Source organism: Monodelphis domestica, chromosome 7 (assembly GCF_027887165.1).
Source record: "Monodelphis domestica isolate mMonDom1 chromosome 7, mMonDom1.pri, whole genome shotgun sequence".
Classification (NCBI taxonomy): Eukaryota; Metazoa; Chordata; class Mammalia; order Didelphimorphia; family Didelphidae; genus Monodelphis; species Monodelphis domestica.
In genome coordinates, this window is record NC_077233.1 from 228986215 (window position 1) to 229009815 (window position 23601).

Consider the following 23601-nt stretch of genomic DNA (forward strand, 5'->3'; position numbering starts at 1 on the left):
AAACATCATTTTGATGCCCATATTCCCTTTGCCCAAATCCTACAACTGGCCAAGTATTCTATAAAACAGGGTTGAAATAGATCTCTTGAAGTTCCCTTCAAGCTGATGTTGCTTCCTCCACTACTCCACTGTTATCTGAGTCATATACCTTAACTTATAATTTTCCAGTATCTCACCACACAAATGACAGATTGATCTCTATGGTTGTAATAAGGTGATAACACCTGTGTTGTTTTCTGACCACTTCATGACCTATTTGAGGTTCTTAGCAAAGATACTGGAGCATTTACCATTTTTTCCTGCCCCTCATTTTATAAATGAAGATCTGAGGCCAGGGTCAGAGCTAGTGTCTCAAGCTGGATTTGAACTCAGGAAGGAATCTTCTTGACATCAGGCAAAGAACTTGTCTACTGTACCACCTACCCACCCTGATATCACCTATAATAATGTGAATTTCCTAGATAGTGCACCCTTCCTTTCACCTATCTAGTTTAGTCCCTTCTCTTAGAGTATATTTTACTTCATTACTTTTCTTCTCTCCTAATTCAGTTCTTACTTCCTTAGTAGCATGTTCTAATCCCTTAAGACCTCTAGAAACTCTAGAGAAACTGGTCATTATAATTTAATATCTCCTTTTCCCTTTTACACTAGGGAATAAATATTTGGATGGTCTTTATTGGCATCTATTGATGGCAGAAAAGAAACATTTCTTGTACTCTATATTCACCTTAAATTACTTGGAGATTAGGGCTAATTTCTCCCCACATGAGTAGATAGCAATCATCAGCTTATGATTTGGGTAGTTATAGCTTTTTAGTTGAATTAGATACACATAGCTCTTGATATAAAGTATTCTATTAACCTCAGAGTACTGTATAAATAAAACGGTCATATTCTGTTCTTTTGTGTATTTCTTTTTACACTAATCTGGTTTTTTTTTTCAGGGGTTTTGGTTGTATATGAACATCATCTTGACCAGTTGGAAATTATACATGATAACATACATGAATAATCAGGCTCAAATCGATCACCCTTTCTGGGAGGATGGAAGGATGAAGAGAAAGAATATGGATTTTATAATTTTGGGAAATGTATGCTTAAAATTGTTATTAGATGTAATTTGGAAAATGAAATATTTTTTCAAAAAGAAATGGAAAAATATTTTCTGGAACAATGAAGGAAAGTAGAAAATGAAACCTAATATGCTAACAGTAAAGGATGTCATCTACAGCCCCAAATTCCATGTCATAAAACAAGTCACATAGTCTTTAAATTCCCCTCATAATGTTTTTCATCTATTTCCCCAGGTTTCTTGCTCTTATCAATATTCTTGCTTTAGTTTACTATCAATATTACTGTTCTAATGTTATTACATATCTTCAAATTATTCACATCTTTTGTGTATTTTAAAGAAGACACAAAAACACTTTAGCAATAAGAGAGTATTACATTACCTAATAAACTTTATTCAGTAGGGCAAGGTAGCTATTTTAACATAGTGTTTAAGAAGATATGTCACAGGTGAAATGAATTTCCAATGTGCATGAGAATTCTTTCCCAGGTCTCGTCCCAACCCAAACACATCAATTCAAAAAAGTATTATTCAAATCTTAGCTAATTTTAATACAGTCTGAGAACAATAACTAAAATGGAGTCATTCCATTATAATAAATCACAAAATGGGAGTATTAATTTCCAAAATAAGCTCATTTACTAACCAAAGTTTCAAATCTTTTTATTTTTGCTTATTTCCATTTTTTTATTTGGCTTATACAGCAGAAAATAGATGCATTCTTTCATAGCTGTGGACATTCTTTCAAATATATATCATATTATACTTTTTTCCTGTTCCCTCAGAATCGCTCCAAGGAAGATGAAAATACAAACACAGGGGATTCAAAAGAAAAAAAGACAGGAAAAAGGAACAGAAAAAACAATGTGGAGAAGCTAAAAGGTATGAGCTTCATAACTAAGCAGTTGCCCTGCTAGTTTAGTGACACTTAAAGAGCCACCACACAAAAGTAAAACCCAATCAACACATTCCCCTAAATAATTTTAGTGCAGAAGGCGAGACTTTGTCCTTCTTGTATAAGTACTGTTAGTATTCAACACTTTAACATTTATGATGCATCACATAAACCTAACACCAACTTTTGCATAAATCAATACGAAGCAATGTCAAAATATAACAGCAAATCAGAAGGAAACATACCTAGCATTTTCACAAAATACAAAAAAAGCAAGTATAAGAATTAAATGGATTTAAGTGTTCACACCAGAAGAGCTTTTGTTGCAAATTAAAAAAAAACAAAACAAAAACTCATATAAACAGAATGCTCCAAAAATTTAATTCATAAACAAAGACAGTTTATTCTGTTTCATAAAATGTTTATTTTGGATGGTAACACAGGATAAATCATGCAACAGCTCAGTAAAAAAAAAAGTCATTAAAGAATATAATGAATAATTGGTGCTGTCAATTTTTAAAACACAACTGTAAATCATAACTAATCTCCCAAACTGACATCAAAAACCAATGAATCTGAGCACGGACATTAATTGTAAAAGTATTCATTTTGGAATACTTGTTGAGTTTTGCTTTTTATAAGCATGGAGAGCATTTAAAATGGACTGCCTATGGATTACTGCAATCAACAATTACTAGTCCATTCTATAGAGGTGCAATAATAAAAGTTTAGGAGGATTTTATATTCAATATAATTAACATTTCTCCTATCCCAACCTAGCAAGTGACCAAGAGAAATATGCATCACAAACCAAATAATTAAGAATCACTGCCCATTTAAACCTAGTGGCTGAGTATTTTTTCTCATCAAAACAGCCTTCAAATTGAAATTTAAATGTGGGGAGAGGGTAGTTGCCTTTGATGGGCCCAATAATAGAGAGTTCTCTCTAGTTACACCTTAAAAATTTTATGTCAAATCATTCTTGTCAAACCTTAAATGGTACAGCTGTGATTTCCAAGGGTCATTTCTGCATCAGATGGTAATAGATATTGAACATAATACATCACACCTCACATGTTGGTGCTCAGACTTCAATTAACAAATATAATTCATCTTTTGGCAAAAAATAAATATAGTGGAATGCAAGTGGAATTGAAGAAAAAAATATATGATCTACCAACTGCCAAGTAGCACAATTTCATTGTAGACACAAAGTTAGCAATTTCAAAGAATTCTTGAAAATAAAAAAAGTTTGCACTTATTCCTGGTTGTAAACAACCTCACAAAAACCTCAATTTTGGAACTATTCCAATTGAAACTACACACTGAATTTATTAATACAGCATTAAGTTTCTTTATGTAAAAAAATCTTTGTACATAGTAATAAAAAAAAGATAAGGCAAGATGCAAAAAACAGAAATCCGCTGGTTTACTTTCCTCTGTGTTCTTACAGAGCCGCTGATGACTATCTGCAATAAAAAAGTTGAGTTTCTGATTTTTCTGTCTCAAGCATCTTATGCCTTTGTTTGTGATAAGAATTCTGTCCAAACATCCTGAAGGACAGATGCTGGCGATGGTCTTTGGCACTTACGCTGGCAAACTGAGCTTCTTTCCCTTGAGTACTGGTAAGAGAGAGAAGAAAAAAAATCAGAAAATGTCTAATACTGAGATGATATGTTTCTCTAATTTCATCTCTCCTCATCATTAAACATTTAGGAATATATCACATCAAACTGATTACATCTAATACAGCATAAAGAAGAAAAACAGTTCTAAGTGAGAAGTATAGCCACTTAGCCAAGAACTTCTGAATATAAGAATATAAAATAGGAACTAAAAGCTACTTACTTGACTACACAATGATGATGAATAATGGCTAGAAATGTCTTAAGTCCAAAGATACTCTAATCTCACCACCTACTCAATCTGTCATGATTTTAACTTTCATAAGATTAGAATGCAATTTAAAATCTGACAGATTGATAAAAAACCCTGTCCAATTTTTGAGTTTATACAACATTATGCGTTTTCACAACATTCAGAGAATGAAAATATCAGAGAGAATGAACAAATCCTACAGAAAACCAAGTCAGTGATTTCACTGACAGAGGGAACTACTAAGGAGGAAACTCATGAGAAACAGCTTTGTATGTTATAATTTTAGAGAGGTACTTCAAGTACTGAGGGGTTAAGTCACATGAAAGGGTATGAAATTGATGAATAATTAATAGTTGAGTTTTGTTAACCATAGTATTCACCCTTGTAACCAAATTTTAAAGCTTAAATTCTAAGTAATTTTGTGTAGGCTTTATGCTCACTTCTCAATAATTGAGCAAAGCAAGCATGCCTCTTGAAGGAGCCAATAAAGATGAATAATGAATGAAGGTTGATTTGACCTGATCATAGGATGTTTTCCTAGTAAGGGATTAGGGACTTTCCACAGAGTGTTTTTGGGAGATGATGATTAATTATGTCCCTTTTTTACCATGGACTCTAGAAAGACCTTTCTAGCAAGTTATGCAGCGTTATCTGTCACGAGGCTTTTCAGAGGATGTTGGCTAACACTTGTTTTCCTGTTGCTGTGATAGATGAAGACCCCTTGGTCAGATAGCATAATTAAGAACTAATCACAATCTTAGTTATGTCTGCCTCACTGAACCTTATGTAACTATTAAACTGTCTTAAAAAAACCTGTCCTGATTATATTAGGAGGATGTCTTTGGTTACTGAGGGACCACTGACCTCTATTATTGGTAACTGCTAGCTTTGCCAGTAGATTGAACTCAGACCTTTTGTGCCTCAGTTTCTCCTTATCAAAATTTATCAACATGTGGCCTCACAGAATGCCTTTTTTTTTAAAACCCTTAGAGAAGTTATACTAGTATCGATTCTCAAGAAGAATAGTGGCAAAGGCTAGGCAACTGGAGTTAAGTGACTTGCCCAGTCACATAGCTTGGAAGTATCTAAGGCCAGAGCTGAACTCAGATCTCCTGACTCTAGGCCTGGCTCTCTATCCACTATACTACCACCTAGCTGCCTCCAAAATGCATTTATAAATAGGATTTAACACCAAGTACATGGGATGCCCCACAATTCTTACCTTTTGTAACGTACAAATAGAAGAAGTCACAGTAGAGAATAGTCTGGACCACACCAGCAACAACAGCTATGAGGTCAAAGAAACCCTCAAAATAGTAGCGCCAAATCCAATTAATTAGATACAAGGCACGGTATAGGCCAAGGAAGAAAAGATAATGAGTAGTGATGGTCTCAGCTTCCCCAGTTTTGCTAATCATAAAGAGCTGTGGGAGGATAGCAACTGACTCAAGGTAGATTGAGAAGGTCCACAAGATCTGTAAAATAAATTAGCCAATTATAATTAGGAGACTAATTATCACCATAAAACAGGAAAGGCACCCATGCTTTAAAAATTTCTGTCCCAAATGAATAATTACAATAGCTCAATTTCACTTCTATGGTTATGATTCTGGGCTAAACAGTATATTTTCTTACACAAAGCACAACTTTCGTACTTAATGGATATGTAAGGGAGGAAGATAGCCCTTTACATGGGCAGCATGGAAAATGGGCTTCCTCTGTTCTTAATTAGGTCACCTCCAAAAATTTCACTCATTACTTTCCTACAAGAATCAGTCCAGATTTTCCTCTTCTCATCTTGACAACTCAATTTCAGTATCTTTAAGATTTTTCCCCCAAAAAATTTACAGGTTTAAAAATCAGTATAATTCTCTTACATGTACTTTATGCACAAAAATATAGTACTTCATATATCTTGATAATCAAAAAGTTTTGATGCTGTTCTAAAATTATTAACGGAATCAAGCTACTTTATCAAACAATGGGAAGCATAATGATACAAAAAATTCTAATACTCAGAACACTTAGAACAAAAATGTTACTTACAAGAGATACTCCCATACTGAACAATTTAAAGAATATAGGCATGCAGTATTAACTGCATTAAGGGACTCCAAAAGATGTCAGTAAGAGATTCTATCTTTCAAATACTACCCAAATGTGTGCACTGCACCATGATAAGTAGCATATGAATCAAGATAATGAAATTCTGTTTTTCTTTACATTATAAAGAAAATCAAGACAAACATTTTTTAAAAGCTGATTTTTCTTTTTTAAATCTTTGTTACAATGGAAGACTATCTGGATAAGAATGAAAGATATACACATTCTGAAATGAATGATATAAAAACAAAAGGTAATCATTTAAAGGAAAAAAGATTCATTTTACAGTTGGATTTTGAGTATAACATCAAATCTTGCTCAATAACAGATTCTCACAATCAGTGGTTTTAAGGAAAAATATGTATTACCTTAAAATAACCCTGTTACTCAGCCTATCCTCCCTCCTTAGTAATTCCCTCAAAGCCCCCAACAACCTTTTAACTAACCTCAAGCGGAGAGAAATCGTGATTGACTAGAAACGATAGCCCTCCAACAGGGACCACCAGAAACTCCACTCGGAATGTGTCATGATTTCCATCATACGTAGCCTTAAACTTCATGTAGATTAAGTACACAGTGGCATATGCACAAGCAATGTAGATAAGCTAATAGAAAGTAAAAATCAGATTTAGTAACTTGTTCCCGTAAATTTCACATCTCTTCCTAAAATACATGACTAATTGAAGGAAATGTATTTTTCATATCATATGAAACTAAAATATTAGGAAAAATATTAAAAAGTTGAATTCACTTTAGAAACAAGTGGAAAAGTATATCTTGGTTTGCCCTTTTCTGGGTAACTTAATTTATATTAAATTTTACAATATTAAATAGTACCAATTAAAATATATCAATGCTGAACTCTAAGACTTTCAAAATGATAAAACACCACTCTTTCTTATGACACGAAATTGCATGAGAATAGCTTGAAATAATTATTGTTGCTTTTATAGGAATAATTTATATACATACATACATATAGCTGTCAGTTTTCCAGAAAACTACATTTTTTGCTTTAAATATGTGTGTGCATATTTTGGTATGCATCTGTATATACACACACACACATATACAAAAGGTCAAATATCAACTTTTTACCTATTCTCCAGAAAAGTTTATTCTTACAAAGACTTCAAGGCAAAGAATGATCCACCAAGAAAGCATTGGAGGTAGTTATTTTGGGAAAAAACCAGCCTCTCACATAGTAAAACACAATCAACAGAGCTGCATATTATGTTGTATGTGTTAATGATTACTTAAAACTCTTAGATCACATATTAGAGAACTATTAAAGCAAGAAACATTAACTTCTTGTGGCCCTAGACATTCTCTTCTTGGTTTTACATATGTCTTGGTTTAAACAAAAAAAACATTCAGTCTTCTTGTATGAAAATATTCTGAGACTTAAAATTCTAGAGATCACCAACTCCTGGAATATTACAGGCAGGTGTGTGTGTGTGTGTACACACATATATTAATATTTTGCTTTATGTCAAAAAGCTATTTGTACCACAACAGAGTAACTGAAGTTAGGAGTATCTAATTTTTTTTTTTTGGTTGTAATTAATCTATTTACTTTCTGATTCTCTATCTGTTTATATTCCAATTCACATTAGTTAGTTATCACCACAATAAAAGTGGCCTCTCCTGGAAAGATCAAGAAGTTAAGACTTTATAGAATTATCTAAAATATTTCAATGACCTATGATTTTACCAGTGAAGGTGCTCCCTTTATCAGGGGATAGTACCTCCTCTATGACAAATCAGTTGATCTTTGAAGAGTTGTTGTGATGATGCTCTCTCTCTCTCTCTCTCTCTCTCTCTCTCCCCCCCCCCCCCCCCCCCCCGTCCCCTTTCTATTTTGGAAAACTGTTGCAAGTGCTTTTATTTACAATGCCAATGTTCCTTAAAGGGCAAGTCAGATAGCAAGAAAACTAAAGACTGCTTTACAAAATAAAAGGAAAACCAAAAGTGCCACTTTCTGTATGGAACTCACACAGTTTCAGTTTTATTCAGACCAATGGAAAAAGACTTTTTATTTTTATTATACTGGTTATAGGATTAGATTCTGGACTCAAAAAACCCTAGATATGCAATGGGAATGATCAATATCTGATTAATAAAACAGATTTTGCTGTTGCATTTGTCTAATATTAACAATTATAAACAGAGCAGTGCCACTAGTTATTTGGAACAATCTTTACAGTGTTAGTGTCAACAGTGTCTTCTCTGAATTTTTCTGGGCATAGTTCTTAGATAAAAAAACATAACAATCCACAACTTGGGCCTTTACTAAAGTCTTTTTTTCCATCCTGGTTGTGATGAGCCTTTGAGAACCTAGGGTCATCTCCATGTTATAATTCTCATGTAAGAAATTCAGTGGAGATCATTTTTTACAATCTTAAGTACTAAGAACAAATCACTGTCTCTTTTACTTACAAAAAGAATACACACAAACAAGTTGTTAGGCAAAATTTGATTAAACTGTGATTTAAAGCTGGGACTTTAGGAAGGGCAGAATGAACAACCAACATTATTACACCAGGATAGGTAGAAAAAGTACTGGACTTGGTAATTATGGGAAACACGGGTTTGAATCCTACCACTTGTATTGGTTGTGTGATCATGTGCAAATCACTAACCTCTCACTTTTTTAATATTATTTTTTCTATTCAACTGCATGTAAAAAATTTTAACATTTTAAAAAAAATTTGAGTTTCAAATTCTCTCCTTCCTTCTCACTCTCTTCACACTCCTCATTGAAAAGGCAAGCAATTTGATACAGGTTATACATATGCAGTCATGCAAAGGATATTTCCACCCAGACCAAAAACAAAGAAACAGAAAAAAAAACAAGAAAAATCAAGTTTTCAAAAAGTATCCTTCAATCTGCATTCAGACTCCATCAGTTCTTTCTCTGGAGGTGCTGGGCATTTTTCATCATGATTCTTTTGGAACTGTCTTAAGTCATTATATTGCTGAGAATAGGCAAGTCATTTATAGTTGAACATCATACAATATTGCTATTTTATATACACTCTTCTGGTTCTGTTCACTTTACTTTGTTCACATAAGTCTTTCCAGGTTTTTCTGACAGCATCCTGCTGGTCATTTCTTATAGTACAATACATCACAATCATACAGTACAACATAGTTCTTTCACAATCATAATACCACAACTTGTTATCCATTCCTCAATTGATGAACAATCTCTCAATTTCCAATTCTTTGCCTTTACAAAAAGAGCTACTAAAGATATTTTTGTATATATAGGTCCTTTCCCATCTTTTTTTCTTTATCTGAGATACAGACTTTGTGTTGGTATTGCTGGGTCAAAGGGTATGCAGAATTTTTTGGACATAGTTCCAAATTGTTCTGAAGAATGGTTAGATTCGTTCAGGACTTCATCAACAGTGTGTTAGTGTCCAATTTTCCCAAATCCTCTCCTACACTTGTCATTTTTCTTTTCTGTCATATTAGCTAATCTGATAGGTTTGAGGTGATCCCATAGAGTTGTTTTTATTTGCAATTCTCTAATCAAGAGTGATTTAGAGCATTCTTTCATATGATTATAAATGCTTTGATTTCTTCATCTAAAGATTGTCTGTTCATATCTTTTGATTATTTATCAACTAGGGAATGGCTTGTATTCTTATTAATTTGACTCAGTTTTCTACATATTTGAGATTGAAACCTTTATCAGAGAAACCTAGTGAAAAAGCTCCCATCCCCAATTTTCTGCTTTCTTTCTAATCTTGGCTGCACTAGTTTTGTTTGTGCAAAAACTTTTTAGCATAATCAAAATTATCCACTTTACATCTCATAATTCTTTCATCTCCTTTTTGGGTCATAAGTTTGAGTTATTCCATTATGTAAAGATTTGACAGTTAAACTATTCCATTCTCCTCAAATTTGCTTATGTTATTACCCTTTATGTCTAAATCATGGGCCCATTTGGACTGTTATTGGTATGTGGTGTGAAGTGTTGGTCTGTACCTAGTTTTTGCCAAACCACTTTCCAGTTTTCCCAGCAGTTTTTGTCAACTAGTGAGTTATATCCCGTAAAGCTTAGATCTTTGGATTTATCAAACACTAGAATACTATGGTCATGTAATACTGAGTATTGTGTACCTAATCTAGCCCACTGATCTAACACTATTTCTAAGCCAATATTAGATTGTTTTGAAAATTACTGATCTGTAATAATAGTTTGAGATCTGGTACTGCTAGGACACCTTTACACTTTTTTTTCCACTGAATCCTTTGATATCCTTGACCTTGACCTCTTACAGATGAATTTCATTATTTTTTCTAGTTCTATAAAATAATTTTTTGGTAGTCTGATAAGTAAATTAATTTAGGTAGGATTGTTATTTTTATTATAGTGGCTCAGCCTAGTCATGAGCAATTACTGTTTTTCCAGTTTATTTAAATCTATTTGTGTGAAATGTATTTTGTGATTGTGTTCATACAACAGAACTAAACAAGAAAAACACATTCAAGGCTCATGGGATCTACATATTCAACAAAGATAATTTCATATAAGGAAGGGTTAAGAAATTAGAATTTTGCTCATCTGCACAGAGTAGCACAGTTTGAGAGTGCAAATTCTGACTTTAAATCCTTGTTTTATTTCCCTTCCTGGGTTCCTAAGGCAATCTAATTTCCCTATCTGAACAACACCACCACCACAACATGTAATCATTCTTTCCTTTACAGAGAGGGTCAACTTGAAGTTTAAAAGGGGTGTTAATCTTTTAAGAACCAGGAATGAAAATTCAGTGTATTTTAACTATCTATTTTCTCTGAAATACAAATCATATATCTTTAATAAATGCATCAGTTTCACTGAAAGGAATCTAAAACTGTGTACACCCTTTGATCCATCAATACTATTATTACGTCTATATCACAAAGAGATAAAAAAGGGGGGGGACCTAAAAGAGGGGGGTACCTAGTTGCACAAAAATATTTATGGCAGTTCTTTTTGGAGTAGCAAAGAATTGGAAACTGAAGAATTGTCCATTGGTTGGGGAATGGCTAAACAAGTCAAGGTATACAAGCAGGATAGTTTTTTAAAAAATCTGGAAAAATTTACATGAACTGATGCAAAATGAAGTGAGCAGAACCAGAAGAACACTGTCATGGTGACATCTGTATTTCTTGATGACCAACTGTGAATGACCTAGTTATTCTCAGTAATACAGTTGTCCATTTTTCTCCTTCACCCAATATCTAAGACAAAACTAGAGATTCATGATGTAAATGCCATCTACCCTCTGAGAAGAACTGATGGAGTCTGAATGAAGACTGAAATATACTACATTTCATTTTCTTTCTTCCTTTTTTTAAAATTTGAGATCTCTTCCACAAAATAACTAATATGGAAAAATGTTTTACATGATTACACATGTAAAAACTTTATCAGATTGCTTACCATCTCAGGGAGGGAAGAAGGCAGGTAAGGACCTTACAATTATAAGGTAAGGAATTGTGCAGGGAAGGGGTGAGGGGAGGGGAGGGAGGGAAAGATTATGATTCTTGTAACCAAGGAATAATGTTCTAAATTGACTAAATAAATTTTTCCAAAAAATGATATCTGCAGGAGGGAGGAAGGGTCAGAAGAAGGTAATTTGGAATTCAAAACTTTAAAATTATTTTTACATATAATTGGGGGGGGGGATAAAATACTATTTTGAAAAATAAGTGCATTAGTTTCTAGTTATACTTTATCCAAATTATGAAAGCATATAGTCTTATACTTGTGTTTTTTTACTAAAAACACAATACATATCTAGAAATACCTTACAATTATAAAAGCATTTCCCTCTACTCTATTAGATATACAATAGTTAAACAAAAATTCAAAAAAGAGATTATGGTTGCACTAAGCACTATTAATTCACATACTGTACCTTCATAGATGTATTATACAGTGAAATAAATGAAGTAAAGAGATCCAGATAACGAGTAGTGAAAACCAGTGCAAACAGAAGCTGGCTCTTCCCAGAAATACCTAAAGAAGTAAAAAGAAGTATTATAAGAATATAATATGCTTTAAGATATCTACAGGTATTCGGTAAACACAGAATAGTATACATGTCAGATCTTTGGGAAAGGAAAGATTTTAAGACCAAGCAAGAGTTAGAAAAAAAATCACAAAATGTAAAATAAATAATTTTGATTACATTTAATTAAAAAGTTTTTGTACAACAAAACCAAAACAACCAAAATTTGAAGGGAAGCAACAAATTGGGAAAAAATCTTCATAACAAAAACCTCTGACAAAGGTCTAATTACTCAAATTTATGAGGAGCTAAACTAGGTGTACAAAAAAATCAAGCCATTCTCCAATTGAAAAATGGGCAAGGGACATGAATAGGCAATTTTCACATAGAGAAATCAAAACCTAATTAATAAGCACATGAAAAAGTGTTCTAAATCTCTGATAATCAGAGAGATGCAAATCAAAACAACTCTTGAGTATCACCTCACACCTAGCAGATTGGCTAACATGACAGCAAAGGAAAGTAATGAATGCTGGAGGGGATGTGGCAAAATTGGGACATTAATGCATTGCTGGTGGAGTTGTGAATTGATCCAACCATTCTGGAGGGCAATTTGGAACTATGCCCAAAGGGTGCTAAAAAACTGTCTGCCCTTTGATCCAGCCATAGCACTGATGGGTTTATACCCCAAAGAGATAATAAGGAAAAAGACTTGTACAAGAATATTCATAGCTGCGCTCTTTGTGGTGGCAAAAAATTGGAAAATGAGGGGATGTCCTCCAATTGGGGAATGGCTGAACAAATTGTGGTATATGTTGGTGATGGAATACTATTGTGCTCAAAGGATAATAAAGTGGAGGAATTCCATGGGAACTGGAACAACCTCCAGGAATTGATGCAGAGTGAGAGGAGCAGAACCAGGAGAACAATGTACACAGAGACTGATACACTGTGGTACAATAGAATGTAATGGACTTCTCCATTGGTGGCAATGCAGTGATCCTGAACAACCCAGAGGGATCTATGAGAAAGAACACTATTCACATTCAGAAGAAAAACTATGGGAGTAAAAACACCAAAGAAAAATGACTGCTTGATCACATGGGTCAAGGGGATATGGCTGGGGATGTAGATACTAAATGAACATCCTAATGCAAACACCAACAACATGGAAATAGGTTCTGAAAAAGGATACGTGTAAAACCCAGTGGAATTGTCTGACAGCTGTGGGAAGGGAAGGGGTGTTTTCAAAAAACAAGAGCTCTTTTGTAATCAAGTTGGTAAATAAGGTAGACAATCAAGGAGTAAAAAATAAGGTATGCTTATAAAATATAGTAAAATTAGCTTCCTTATATGGCTTACAAATTAGTTTGTAAAAAAAATCTCCCAGAGACATGCTAAAAATGACAACACTATTGGAATAAGCATATGGCTTTCCAAGGGGATTGACCATTTTGAAAAAATAAAACACTCTTTTGGTTAGTATATTTGTTCCCAATTCCAAAACTCTAGTCATCATTCTACAGTACTACTGAGCTACAAAGACTGTTAGACACTATAAAAGAAAGATAAATGTGATAGCCAGGTATAAGCCATAAAGGAACATTATATAGCAGGTAGAAAACAAACTGTCAGGAAGACATGGATTCTAGTTAGTCCTTTGACATAATGGCTGTGTGACTGTACTAGGAAAATCATTTAATCTCCAAGTACCCTAGGTAGTGATCCAAGACTACAAGTTACAGAGCAATTGTTCAGCTGCTTTGGTAGACAAGAGTTTCCTCAGTGGGAATTTCCTTATAGTAGTGAAATGGCAGTTAAATAAAAGAAAAAAAATCCAGCATTATTAAAAAATGAAGGGTAACAGTTGTGCTAATTACCTAACCTGCTTCTTTCTAGCTACTCTCCAGCAAAGTTCATGATATGAAAATAGTATACCCTATATATTAGTGGTAACCTCAGAGACAGCATGGTGGAAAGAATGTTGGATGTGCTATCAGGAAACCCGAGTAGGAATGCCATCTCAAGCTTTCACTAATTGTTATAATCATAAGCAAATCACAACCTCTCAGACCCCATTTCCTTGTATAAAATTGAGATAATGTATGCACTATCAAAGAGAATTGTTGTGAGAAAAGCTTTTAACTACTTTGAGTGCTATGTTGATGTGTTATTAACAGTACAGACAGTATGATCTTTAGACAGCTATAATTTGACATTTGTGACAAAGAAAATTACATGAAGGATCCCAGCACATGTGCAAAAGGGCATCCAAATTGTTCTACTGTAGAATGGTATTATCAATACCAAAATTATCTCATTCACAAGGATCAGCTATTGGAGAATCAGAGCTACCAGCAAACTTACCGAGATCAAGCCTAACTCCCTTATTTTACAAATAAAGAAATGAAAGACCAGAAAAAGTTTGACTTTACCCAGTGTCCCACTAGAAGAAAGCAATGAGCTGATGGTATCTTCTGATGTCTTATCTTTCCATACTATACTGTCTCTTCTCCCAAACCCCATGGCTAATAATGAAAAGTTCATTGCCCAGGTTCTAGCACACTGGCAAGTACTTATTTTATCAGTAAAGAAAAAGATATGTTACACACAGATCTAGCCTATCACTTTCAATCCTCCCTCTAAAGTAACTAAGATGTTAGCCATTGGCTGAATATATCAATTGATGGACAAAGTATGGATAAGGAAGGCCCAAGGAACCAGAAAATGTTGCTTGTATCAACATATGAAGCTGTGATACACACACGCATATTATCATTATATTCTAGCTCTTTATAAGAATATATTTTCTACATAGTTGTCCATTTTTCTCCTTCACCCAATACTAATTTGGGTTTGGATTCTCTCATGGCACATCTTCACCTGCCAATATTTACCCGGTCTTTTGGATACCTAGGTATAAAATCATTTTGTATATTGTTTTCTTTTTCATAAGGGATTTGGGAATTCAGAGGATTTTTCCCCCTTGGTGGAAAAAGTAATTACAATATTTTTGAGATTGGAAGTTGAAGAAAAGATTTTTAAAAAAGCAATTGAATTGTTAGAGTCACAGGACAAAGAACATAAGTGAACTCCATTGCCCATCCCCCCAAACAGCAAACCACTGCTCTCAAACCTAGAATTGAATTCCACCCACCAAACTTTTTCATTTATTTTTTTAAACCCTTACCTTCTGTCTTGGAGTCAATACTGTGTATTGTATACTTCTGCTCCAAGGCAGAAGAGTGGTAAGGGCTAGGCAATGGGGGTCAAGTGACTTGCCCAGGGTCACACAGCTGGGAAGTGTCTGAGGCCACATTTGAACCTAGGACCTCCCGTCTTTAGGCCTGGCTCTCAATCCACTGAGCAACCCAGCTGCCCCCAACTTTTTCATTTATTGAAATCCCTACCTTCCTTCCGGATTCAACTCAGGGGACACAATCTATGAAACATTCCTTGTCACCCCAACCCCAAATGAAAATAGTCTTTTCCTCCTCAAAGTTCTTATTCAATAAGCTTTGTAAAAGTACTTACTTAAAGGCATGATGCTAGGCACTGCAGACACCAAAACAAAATGAAACATCTCTTGCTTTAAAAAAGCTACAGATACTTAATCTCAAAAACTGAACCTTCAGAAAGGGAGAAGCCCACATTTATGGTGTAAAGTGAAGAAGATATAACAAAAGGATTAAAGGACATATAAGAATGTGTCTCTTCTAACTTAAAGTAAATTCCCTTCTTTGAAAAGTAAGCTTGCCTTTTATTCAGGGTCATCTGATATGAGAGCCAATTTAATATTTGCAAACCAAACCATCCTAGTTGCTAAGCAGTGATTAAGTGTAATTCTAATTAATTTTAGTACAACCCCTATGGAAAAGCTAGCAGGCTGGAATAGACATCTGACCAATTTATTTCCCCATAAACTATATAAAATCTATGAGCTACTGTGAGGTCCTTTATCAATGCTGAAAATGCTAAGAGTAAAACACCCAGATCATTTTTTAAAAAACCCAAAACTACAGAGTACGTGATAAAACTTCACACTCCACAAGTCTTTTCTCATTCTAAGTAATCTTGAACTATAAGTCGAATATCAGTGATATCAAACTCAGAAACATATCCTTGCTGACAGCTAGCTGAATACTGACTTAGAAAACCACACATGAATATTACTGATGTTGTATTGCATTTTTATTTCCCAATTACATTTTAAAAAAACAACAACAAAAAAAAAACCCTTTCCTCCTATCTTAGAATACATACTGTCAGTTTCAGGCAGAGAAACAGTAAGGACTAGGCAACTGGGGTTAAGTGACTAACTAGTCACACAACTGGAAGTGTCTTGAGGCCACATTTGAACCCAGGACCTCCTGTTTCCAGGCCTGGCTGTATTCACTGAACCACCAAGCTGTCCCTATTAATTACATTTTTAATCTGGTTCAGAGGGGACTTGGGAATTGAGCCCTTAGTTTATGTAATGGCAGTCCATATTCTACAGCTATATTATTGATATACATGATATTGGAAATATACAGCAATGTGATAAAATTTATATTGGAAAATATACTCGTTCAGGACAAAAAAAGGAAAGAAAAGAAATAAAAAATTTATGGACTTCTCAGAAACATGCATGCTCAAGAAGTCAGATGGCATAGAACTGGGCAAGTATTGATCCTTACTCTCATTTTTAAAAGTTTGAATATAAATAGATAGGAAATAACTGATAATGGACTAATTTTGTCCTGTGAATGCAACCAATTTTAAAGAGGTCAATTCTCAAGATCTGAAAGAGGGATAGAATCCAAAGGAGTGGGAAAAAAAATAACCAAACAATGGCATTTTTACTCCTAAAATGGAGATTGAGAAATTATCAATAACCATCAACCCATATCCACCTATTTTCTCATCTTGATAAAATTTTAAAATCCAAACATGCATCAAGAAGGCATGCCTCTATGAATTCAACTTGGTTCAAATATTCAGAGAGAGCTAAACGTGAGAGTCAGGAAGGGGGCAACTGGGTAGCTCAGTGGATTGAGAACCAGGCCTAGAGATGGGAGGTCCTGAATTCAAATTGGCTTCAGACACTTCCCAGCTGAGTGACCCTGGGCAAATCACTTAACCCCCATTGCCTAGCCCTTACCACTCTTCTACTTAGGAACCAATACATAGTATTATTCCAAGATGGAAGGTAAGGGTTAAAAAAAAAATCAGGAAGATCTAAATTTCAAATCTTACTCCAGATACATTCTGTGTGACCCTAGGCAAGTCTCTGCCTCAGCTTGTTCATCAGTTAAATGGAGATAAGAGATTCTACCTCAATGTTTTTGTGAGGATCAGATACCATATGTAAAGCCCTTTGTAAAATACTATATTTATTTATTATTTATTCACTAAGTGCCAACTATATTCCATGAACTGAGCTAGGATCTGGCAATAAAAAGGTAAAAATAATATAGGTTCTGTCTTACTTAGGTGCTTATAATCTGGAAGGGAAGGGGGAGTGAGGATGATATAGCATGCATGCAATTATATTGCAAAGCAAAATATGATACAGGAAAAATCAAAGCTCTCTAAGAAAATATGCTGAGGCTCTAAATCACCAAGAGAAATACACATTAAAACAACTCTGAAGCCAAAGATGTAAAACAATAGAGATAGTTCATATTGGAAGGGCTGTGAGAAGATTGCTATAAATTAATACAGAATAGACAGAACCAGGAGAATAACATACACCAAGACAATAGTATAAATTTAAAAAAAAATAGTAAAAGGCCTGTACTCTATTAAATCACACATCTTCCTTCAAAACTAGAGCTTCACAGTACTACCCAATCAATCTATAAATCAAACTAAATTTTTAGCCAGAGAAATTGTTTCATTATGAATGTTCCTGCAACCACATATGAGAAGGGTATCTTCTCTTATGCTCATCTAATTTGTTTTTATAAAGTGTGAACTTTTACACTGAGGTTGCTTTTGTAAACAAAATATTTGACAAAGTCTTTCAAGCTAAACTTGTGAAAACACAGAGAAATGTGTTTTAAACAAGAATACAAGTAGATTTGAACTATATCTAAAGAGTAATTATTCATTAAGGGCTTCATGTCAACCTGCCATGTCCTCTATAGAACACTGGAGGTATCTATTTATCCTAAACATTTTAATCAACAACTTAAAAGAACTGATGGCATACTATAACTGATGGCATATCTAATTAACAGAGAACATCAAATTAGGAGGGATTAGCACAATTGGATGACTACCAAGACAGTTTAGAACAGTACAATAAATCTAATAAGATGATAGAAATAAATATAAAGTCCTACACTTTAGGTTAAAAAAAAAACAAAAACAAAAAACCAAACAACCAAGTTCATAAGTACAAAACGAAGGAGATATAGCTAGATAAGCAATTTAACTGAATGGATTGAGAACCAGTCCCAAAGGAATGAGGATCTGGGGTTCAAACTCACTTTTGTATATATATTTGCTATGTCATCCAGTTCAAGGCACTTAATTTTTCAGTGCTCTAGGGCAAAGATGTCAAACTTGAGGGCTGAAACCAGATTAAAATGTAACTGGAAAATGCTGGCTAAAATAAAAATACAATACAACATAAATCATGTTAATTTGTGGTCAATGTGCAGCCTCTAGAGGTCCTTTTCCATTATAAGTTCTTGGATAATGAAATTAAAAGTTTAGTCCCCAGGCCAATCTAGATGTCTTGGTGGATTTCAAGTTCAGTATACTGCTAAGGAAACTAATATAATCTTGGGTTATAATAAGAGAGCAAGACTATCTAGTACTAGAGAAGTACTAGTCCTACCTGTCTTGTCAGACCACATCTAAGCACATTTTAGGTAGGAAACTGATAAGAGTCCTGGAGAGGGAAGCCAGAACGTGCAAGGCCTAAAGTTCATGTCACATGAAGATCAGCTGAAAGAATTGGGAATGTTTTGCTCGAAAAGGATCAATAAAGCAGAAACACTAATTGTCTTGAAGTATTTGAAGGGATGTCATAAGTAAGAGAGAATAGATTTGTGTTTGCAAAAGGCAGAACTAAGAATGATAGGTAGGAACTTATAAATGAACAGTTTTAGTCTTCACAAAAGGAGAAACTGCTTAATGATTAGTTATCAAAGAGAGGAATATGCTACCATGGAAGGTAACTCCCAAAAGAACAGTGGACACTTTCAAACAAAAACTGGGTGACCACTTGTGTGCGTCGTACACTTTTCTTGTTCAGGTAAAGACTGGACTAGATGGCTTCTGAAGTTGCATCTAACTCTTGTATTATGTGAAATTGCATAAGAATCATTGACTAATGCTGTACACATAGTAAACCCACAGAAACTTGATTGTTTTACAGAAAATGAGAAATGTTTCAATAATCTGTGACTGAATGAACCCAGATTGATAAAACAGGTTAACATTTCAAATAGACTATTTTTATTCATTTTATTGACTTATGTTCACCTATTATTTGAGGCTTTTGACAAATTACAACTTTAAATTCAACATTTTGAGATTCTAAAAGTTTATAACAACGATGAATTTTTGTTTTCATTTTTAATACAATAGGCACACCCACAAAAAAAGGTAAGCAAAAAGAAAGTCTTTAAAAACAATCTGGTGTTGATTAGACAAGCCAGAAAACAGAGATACTACTAGTTGCATTGTTGATGCAAGAAAAACACAAAATGGCTTACTTCACTCTCTAATACTTGTGAAAGCAGTACTTTTTTTTCACAATACTTGTGAAAGTAGTGATTTTGAAGCAAATAGAATAGATTATGTTGAGCATTGAAGAGGTGCCAGAGTTCCAAGGTGTGCTTAGATATCAAAACTTTCAAAAAGGGGGAACCAAAATTTATAACTGTTTTCTGAATTATCTGAAATATACTAGGTAAAATGCCTACTCTTTAAGGAGCATCTAAATTTTTTTTACACTTTCACATTAGGATAACAGTGAATAAGCAATTCAACTTTTTGTTCACAAAGGTAACCATGTAACATAATTTTATTTTTTTAAATAACCAAGAAACTCACACTAATGAACTAAATGATCAGAAGACTAATACATTTTGAGTGTGATATGATGTATACCTATCACATCTTGAGTCATCTGAAAAGATTTATAATAGAAAGTGGTTTGGTTCTACACTAACACTATATTATTCACTTGGCAAAAACAAAAAATACATGACAAATGCGCTCACATTCTTTTTCCTTCTGATTAATCTAGTAGCTACTAAAATAAGGGACATTTTCTTAAATTCTTCCAACGCTTTAAATGAAAACAATGAACATTGGAAGGGGGGACCTCTCTGAATTTTAAAAACTAACAAGAGGATACTTTAAAAACTATAAAATAGCATCATATTTCCTAATCCCTAAAATTCTTCTATGCCTAAAGCTCCTAATTACCATATTTTAGACTAACATGTACATTTACAAACAACACAAATGAAAATACATTTACTATGAAGGCCTTTCTATATTTTGGGAGGGAAATCTAAAATGTATGACAGTAAATCACAAAGGTCATATTTTCAAATGAAAGGAGGGTTAAATATACACTTTATAGGGTCAACAAATGAATTAACTAGAATCTCTTACTTAAAAGGCCTAATGTTTTAATTAAGATTGCATGTGATTCAACAGAGATTAAACTGATATATTAGTGTAAATATGAAGAGAAAGCAGGAGTAAGAATCATTATAGATAATCAAATATTCTGACTAGTTGAAACCACGACCACTTTCCCCTATATTAAAAGGCTCCAGATCACTGTAATTTTTCTTAATTGTATATTGTCTCCCCCTTGTCAGTTGTCAATTATCACTGCTCCCAGTGGGCAGAACTAGAGTAGCCCTTTTCTCATTTTAAAACTGCTGCTTGTATTCTGCTGTGATGATGGAAACTAAATGGATCTTATTAGAATTATCCAAAAGAGTAAGCAGGTTTTACATGGTAATTCAAGGAGCTCTCCTATAAGTAAATTCTATTTTGGTTATCCATACTTTTTTTTGGTCTATTTCCTGATTTATGGTTCTTTTTTATTCAATGAAGTTACTCATAGCAGAATTTCAAATAAGTAAATTATTAGTGTATTTCTGGGGAATGCAAGGTAAAATGAAAGATCTTTTAAAAAAAATACTAGTCCTGTAGATTATGTTTAAGTTCACCTTTTACTGTCTCAGTGAAAATATCCATGACAATATTCAGGATATGTCAATTTCTCATTAATGTAGTGTCAAAAGTTCAGTGATTGTTGATAACTGCGTGGCATTAAAAAAAAAAAAACTTGTGTTTTTAGACATTTAAAAAAAATACAAAAAGCCCTTCAATGTCAACAGCTAACAGAATTCCAAATTTCCTCTCATCTCAACTGATACCACAAGGAAGAATCCATTCCACAGAATGATAACTTCATAAAAGGAGGGATCTAGAGATTTGGTAACTTAGCAAAGTAAAAATGACACTAAGGGTGCACTGTGAGTTAAATATAAAAAGTGTCTTTAATAAACTTAGTTATTAAATGAGGGCACATATAAAATCTGGTTTAAGCTATAAAGCATAAATAGGATAATAGAAAATTCACAAAGTCTGTTCACTCCTACTCACATAAGCTAATTAGGTATTTTTGCACATAATCTACAAGTTTCAGCCGCATAAATTCTGAAACTAGGTCTATTAGTTTTTATCTTAACCCAAAAGGTAAGTACTAAGTCCTTGAAACCAGCAGGGGCACCGATATCATGACCTCTTTCAGCAGCATCCAGTGATTGCTACTGAATCCACCACACCTTCAAATAGCTGCCACGTCAGATGAGACCAGGAAATGCAATCGAGTACCCATTCTTCCAACCTAATTCATTGATTCACAATTTTCCAACCCAAATACTTAAAACCTCTTCAACTCCGACTCTTCCCAAATGAAAATCTCCATCTATTTACTTGCATAAAGGAAACATAAAAATGTAGTGGTAAAAGTTACGGATTGATTTCTGAAATTTTAACTAGTCAAACGGGCAAAGGCCTGCAAAGTGCAGAATCAGCTATATCTGTAATTTCACTCCCAGAACGCTGCACACATCATTTGAGATCAACTGTGTGCCTAAACATCTATCTAGACATTTTGCAAAAAGTTTAGTTCATTTATAAAACATGCAGAAGTACTTTTGGTCGAACAAATTAGCCTTTCCTATGAAACCTCTCCATAATTTTTCTATCTCCTTACCACCCCCATCCCACGGTCTTCTACTCAGGAAAGGTCTGGGAAAGTCACATGTATCTCGATAAGGATTACAGCCCCGAATTCGAAACTTTCTTTCCCTCTTAGGAGCCCAGATAACTAGACAGCCTTGGCATGTCTGCGGCAGAGTATTTCCAAAATGTAACTCGAGCACCTAACCCAGGGAATACATGAAACTTGCCCTTCCCCACCTAGGCAGCCAAGCGGCCCAAAGCTGAGCCTGGTAGGAGAGGAAGCCTGAGAGCTGCTATGGATGAGACATCTTGGGAGGAACTCCGGAGAGAAAAGGGAGCCCAGGATGCCCGGGTCGCGTACAAGGGCGCCTTGGGGCCACTCCCTCCCCTCAGTCTGGGGAAGGGGCAGGGAAGTCTTTAGGGAGGGAGGCGAGGCAGCCCAAGGAAGCTCCCCACAAGCTGACCGAGGAGAGAAGTGCAAGAGGAACCTGGGGACCAAAGCGCGAAGAAACCGCTAACCGACTGGGCTACGGGCCCCCCGCCCATCCTATGCCAGTCAGGCGAGAGAGGCTCCACAGCCACTCGGCGCGCCGGCAGGCCGCCCCCGGCTCCCCGGGGCCTCCCTCACCGGCGCAGGAGCGAGTTTTCCAGATCTTCAGCAGCAGGATGATGATGGCCGCCAGGTGGGACAGGTCCCCAGTCAGCCGGAAGATGTTCATGGCGGCGAAGGCAGGAGCGAGCAAAGCCGGGGGCGGGCTGCGAGCGGGCGCTGCGACTGCTGGCGGGACGAGGAAAGGACGCGGCGGCGGCGGCGGCGGTTTAGTTGCTGCCCCTAAAGAAAGCGGCGAAAATGGCGAGATGAGAGAGCGACGTGGCCCGGGGACGTGGCCGACCAGCCAGCGCCGCGCCCAGTGTAGTCTGGGAAAGGAGAGCCGATCCCCGCCCCTGCCCCTTTGGGCCACGCCCCCTGTGCGCCAAACCACGCCCCTTAAAGGGCACTTTACTCACGAAGAGGGCGCTTGCGCAGTCGAAGAGTCCAAGGAGTTCCAGCGTCTTCCGCTTTCCTTCTCTGGCTTTCTCCTGGAATGCCAACGCTCTTTAGAGTTGAGCTGTCTGCGTTGTCATCCTTTAGGTTTTTGTGGCAGAGCAGGTCAGGAAGTCAGATATGATTCTGCTCAGAAATGGCAAGAAATTACCTGGGAGCTCTTCCACTTGTATTCCATTTTGCAGTGAAGAGTCTTTGTTTTTATTTATGTACTATTGTAAACTCCCTAAGGGGAGGGAAACTTCCCAGTCTTTCACAGTGCTTTGTATAATAATCAGTGCAGGACAGGCACTTAAAATCAAATTTTTGGCTGACTTAGAAAGTACTTTATTCCATGGGAACTGGAATGAACTCCAGGAATTGATGCAGAGTGTAAGGAACAGAA

The 23601-nt window shown here is 35.2% G+C and overlaps 1 protein-coding gene across 1 annotated transcript; it reads right to left on the reverse strand.

Moving 5' to 3' along the window:
* Positions 1–1445: 1445 nt before the first annotated feature.
* Positions 1446–23113, reverse strand: KDELR2 (KDEL endoplasmic reticulum protein retention receptor 2). Its single transcript, XM_001366972.5, has 5 exons — positions 22800–23113; positions 11864–11964; positions 6395–6553; positions 5068–5320; positions 1446–3589 (listed from the first exon to the last, which is right to left on the reverse strand). The coding sequence occupies exons 1-5, from the start codon at positions 22888–22890 to the stop codon at positions 3555–3557; spliced, it is 639 nt and encodes a 212-aa protein (XP_001367009.1). The 5' UTR covers positions 22891–23113; the 3' UTR covers positions 1446–3554.
* Positions 23114–23601: the final 488 nt, after the last annotated feature.

Coding starts and splice junctions, on each gene's coding strand:
- KDELR2 (XM_001366972.5), bottom strand. CDS start 22,890: ATGAACATCTTCCGGCTGACTGGGGACCTGTCCCACCTGGCGGCCATC. Junction 11,965..22,799: donor GAAAACTCGCTCCTGCGCCG/GTGAGGGAGGCC, acceptor TTACTTCTTTAG/GTATTTCTGGGAAGAGCCAG. Junction 6,554..11,863: donor TGTATAATACATCTATGAAG/GTACAGTATGTG, acceptor ACTTTCTATTAG/CTTATCTACATTGCTTGTGC.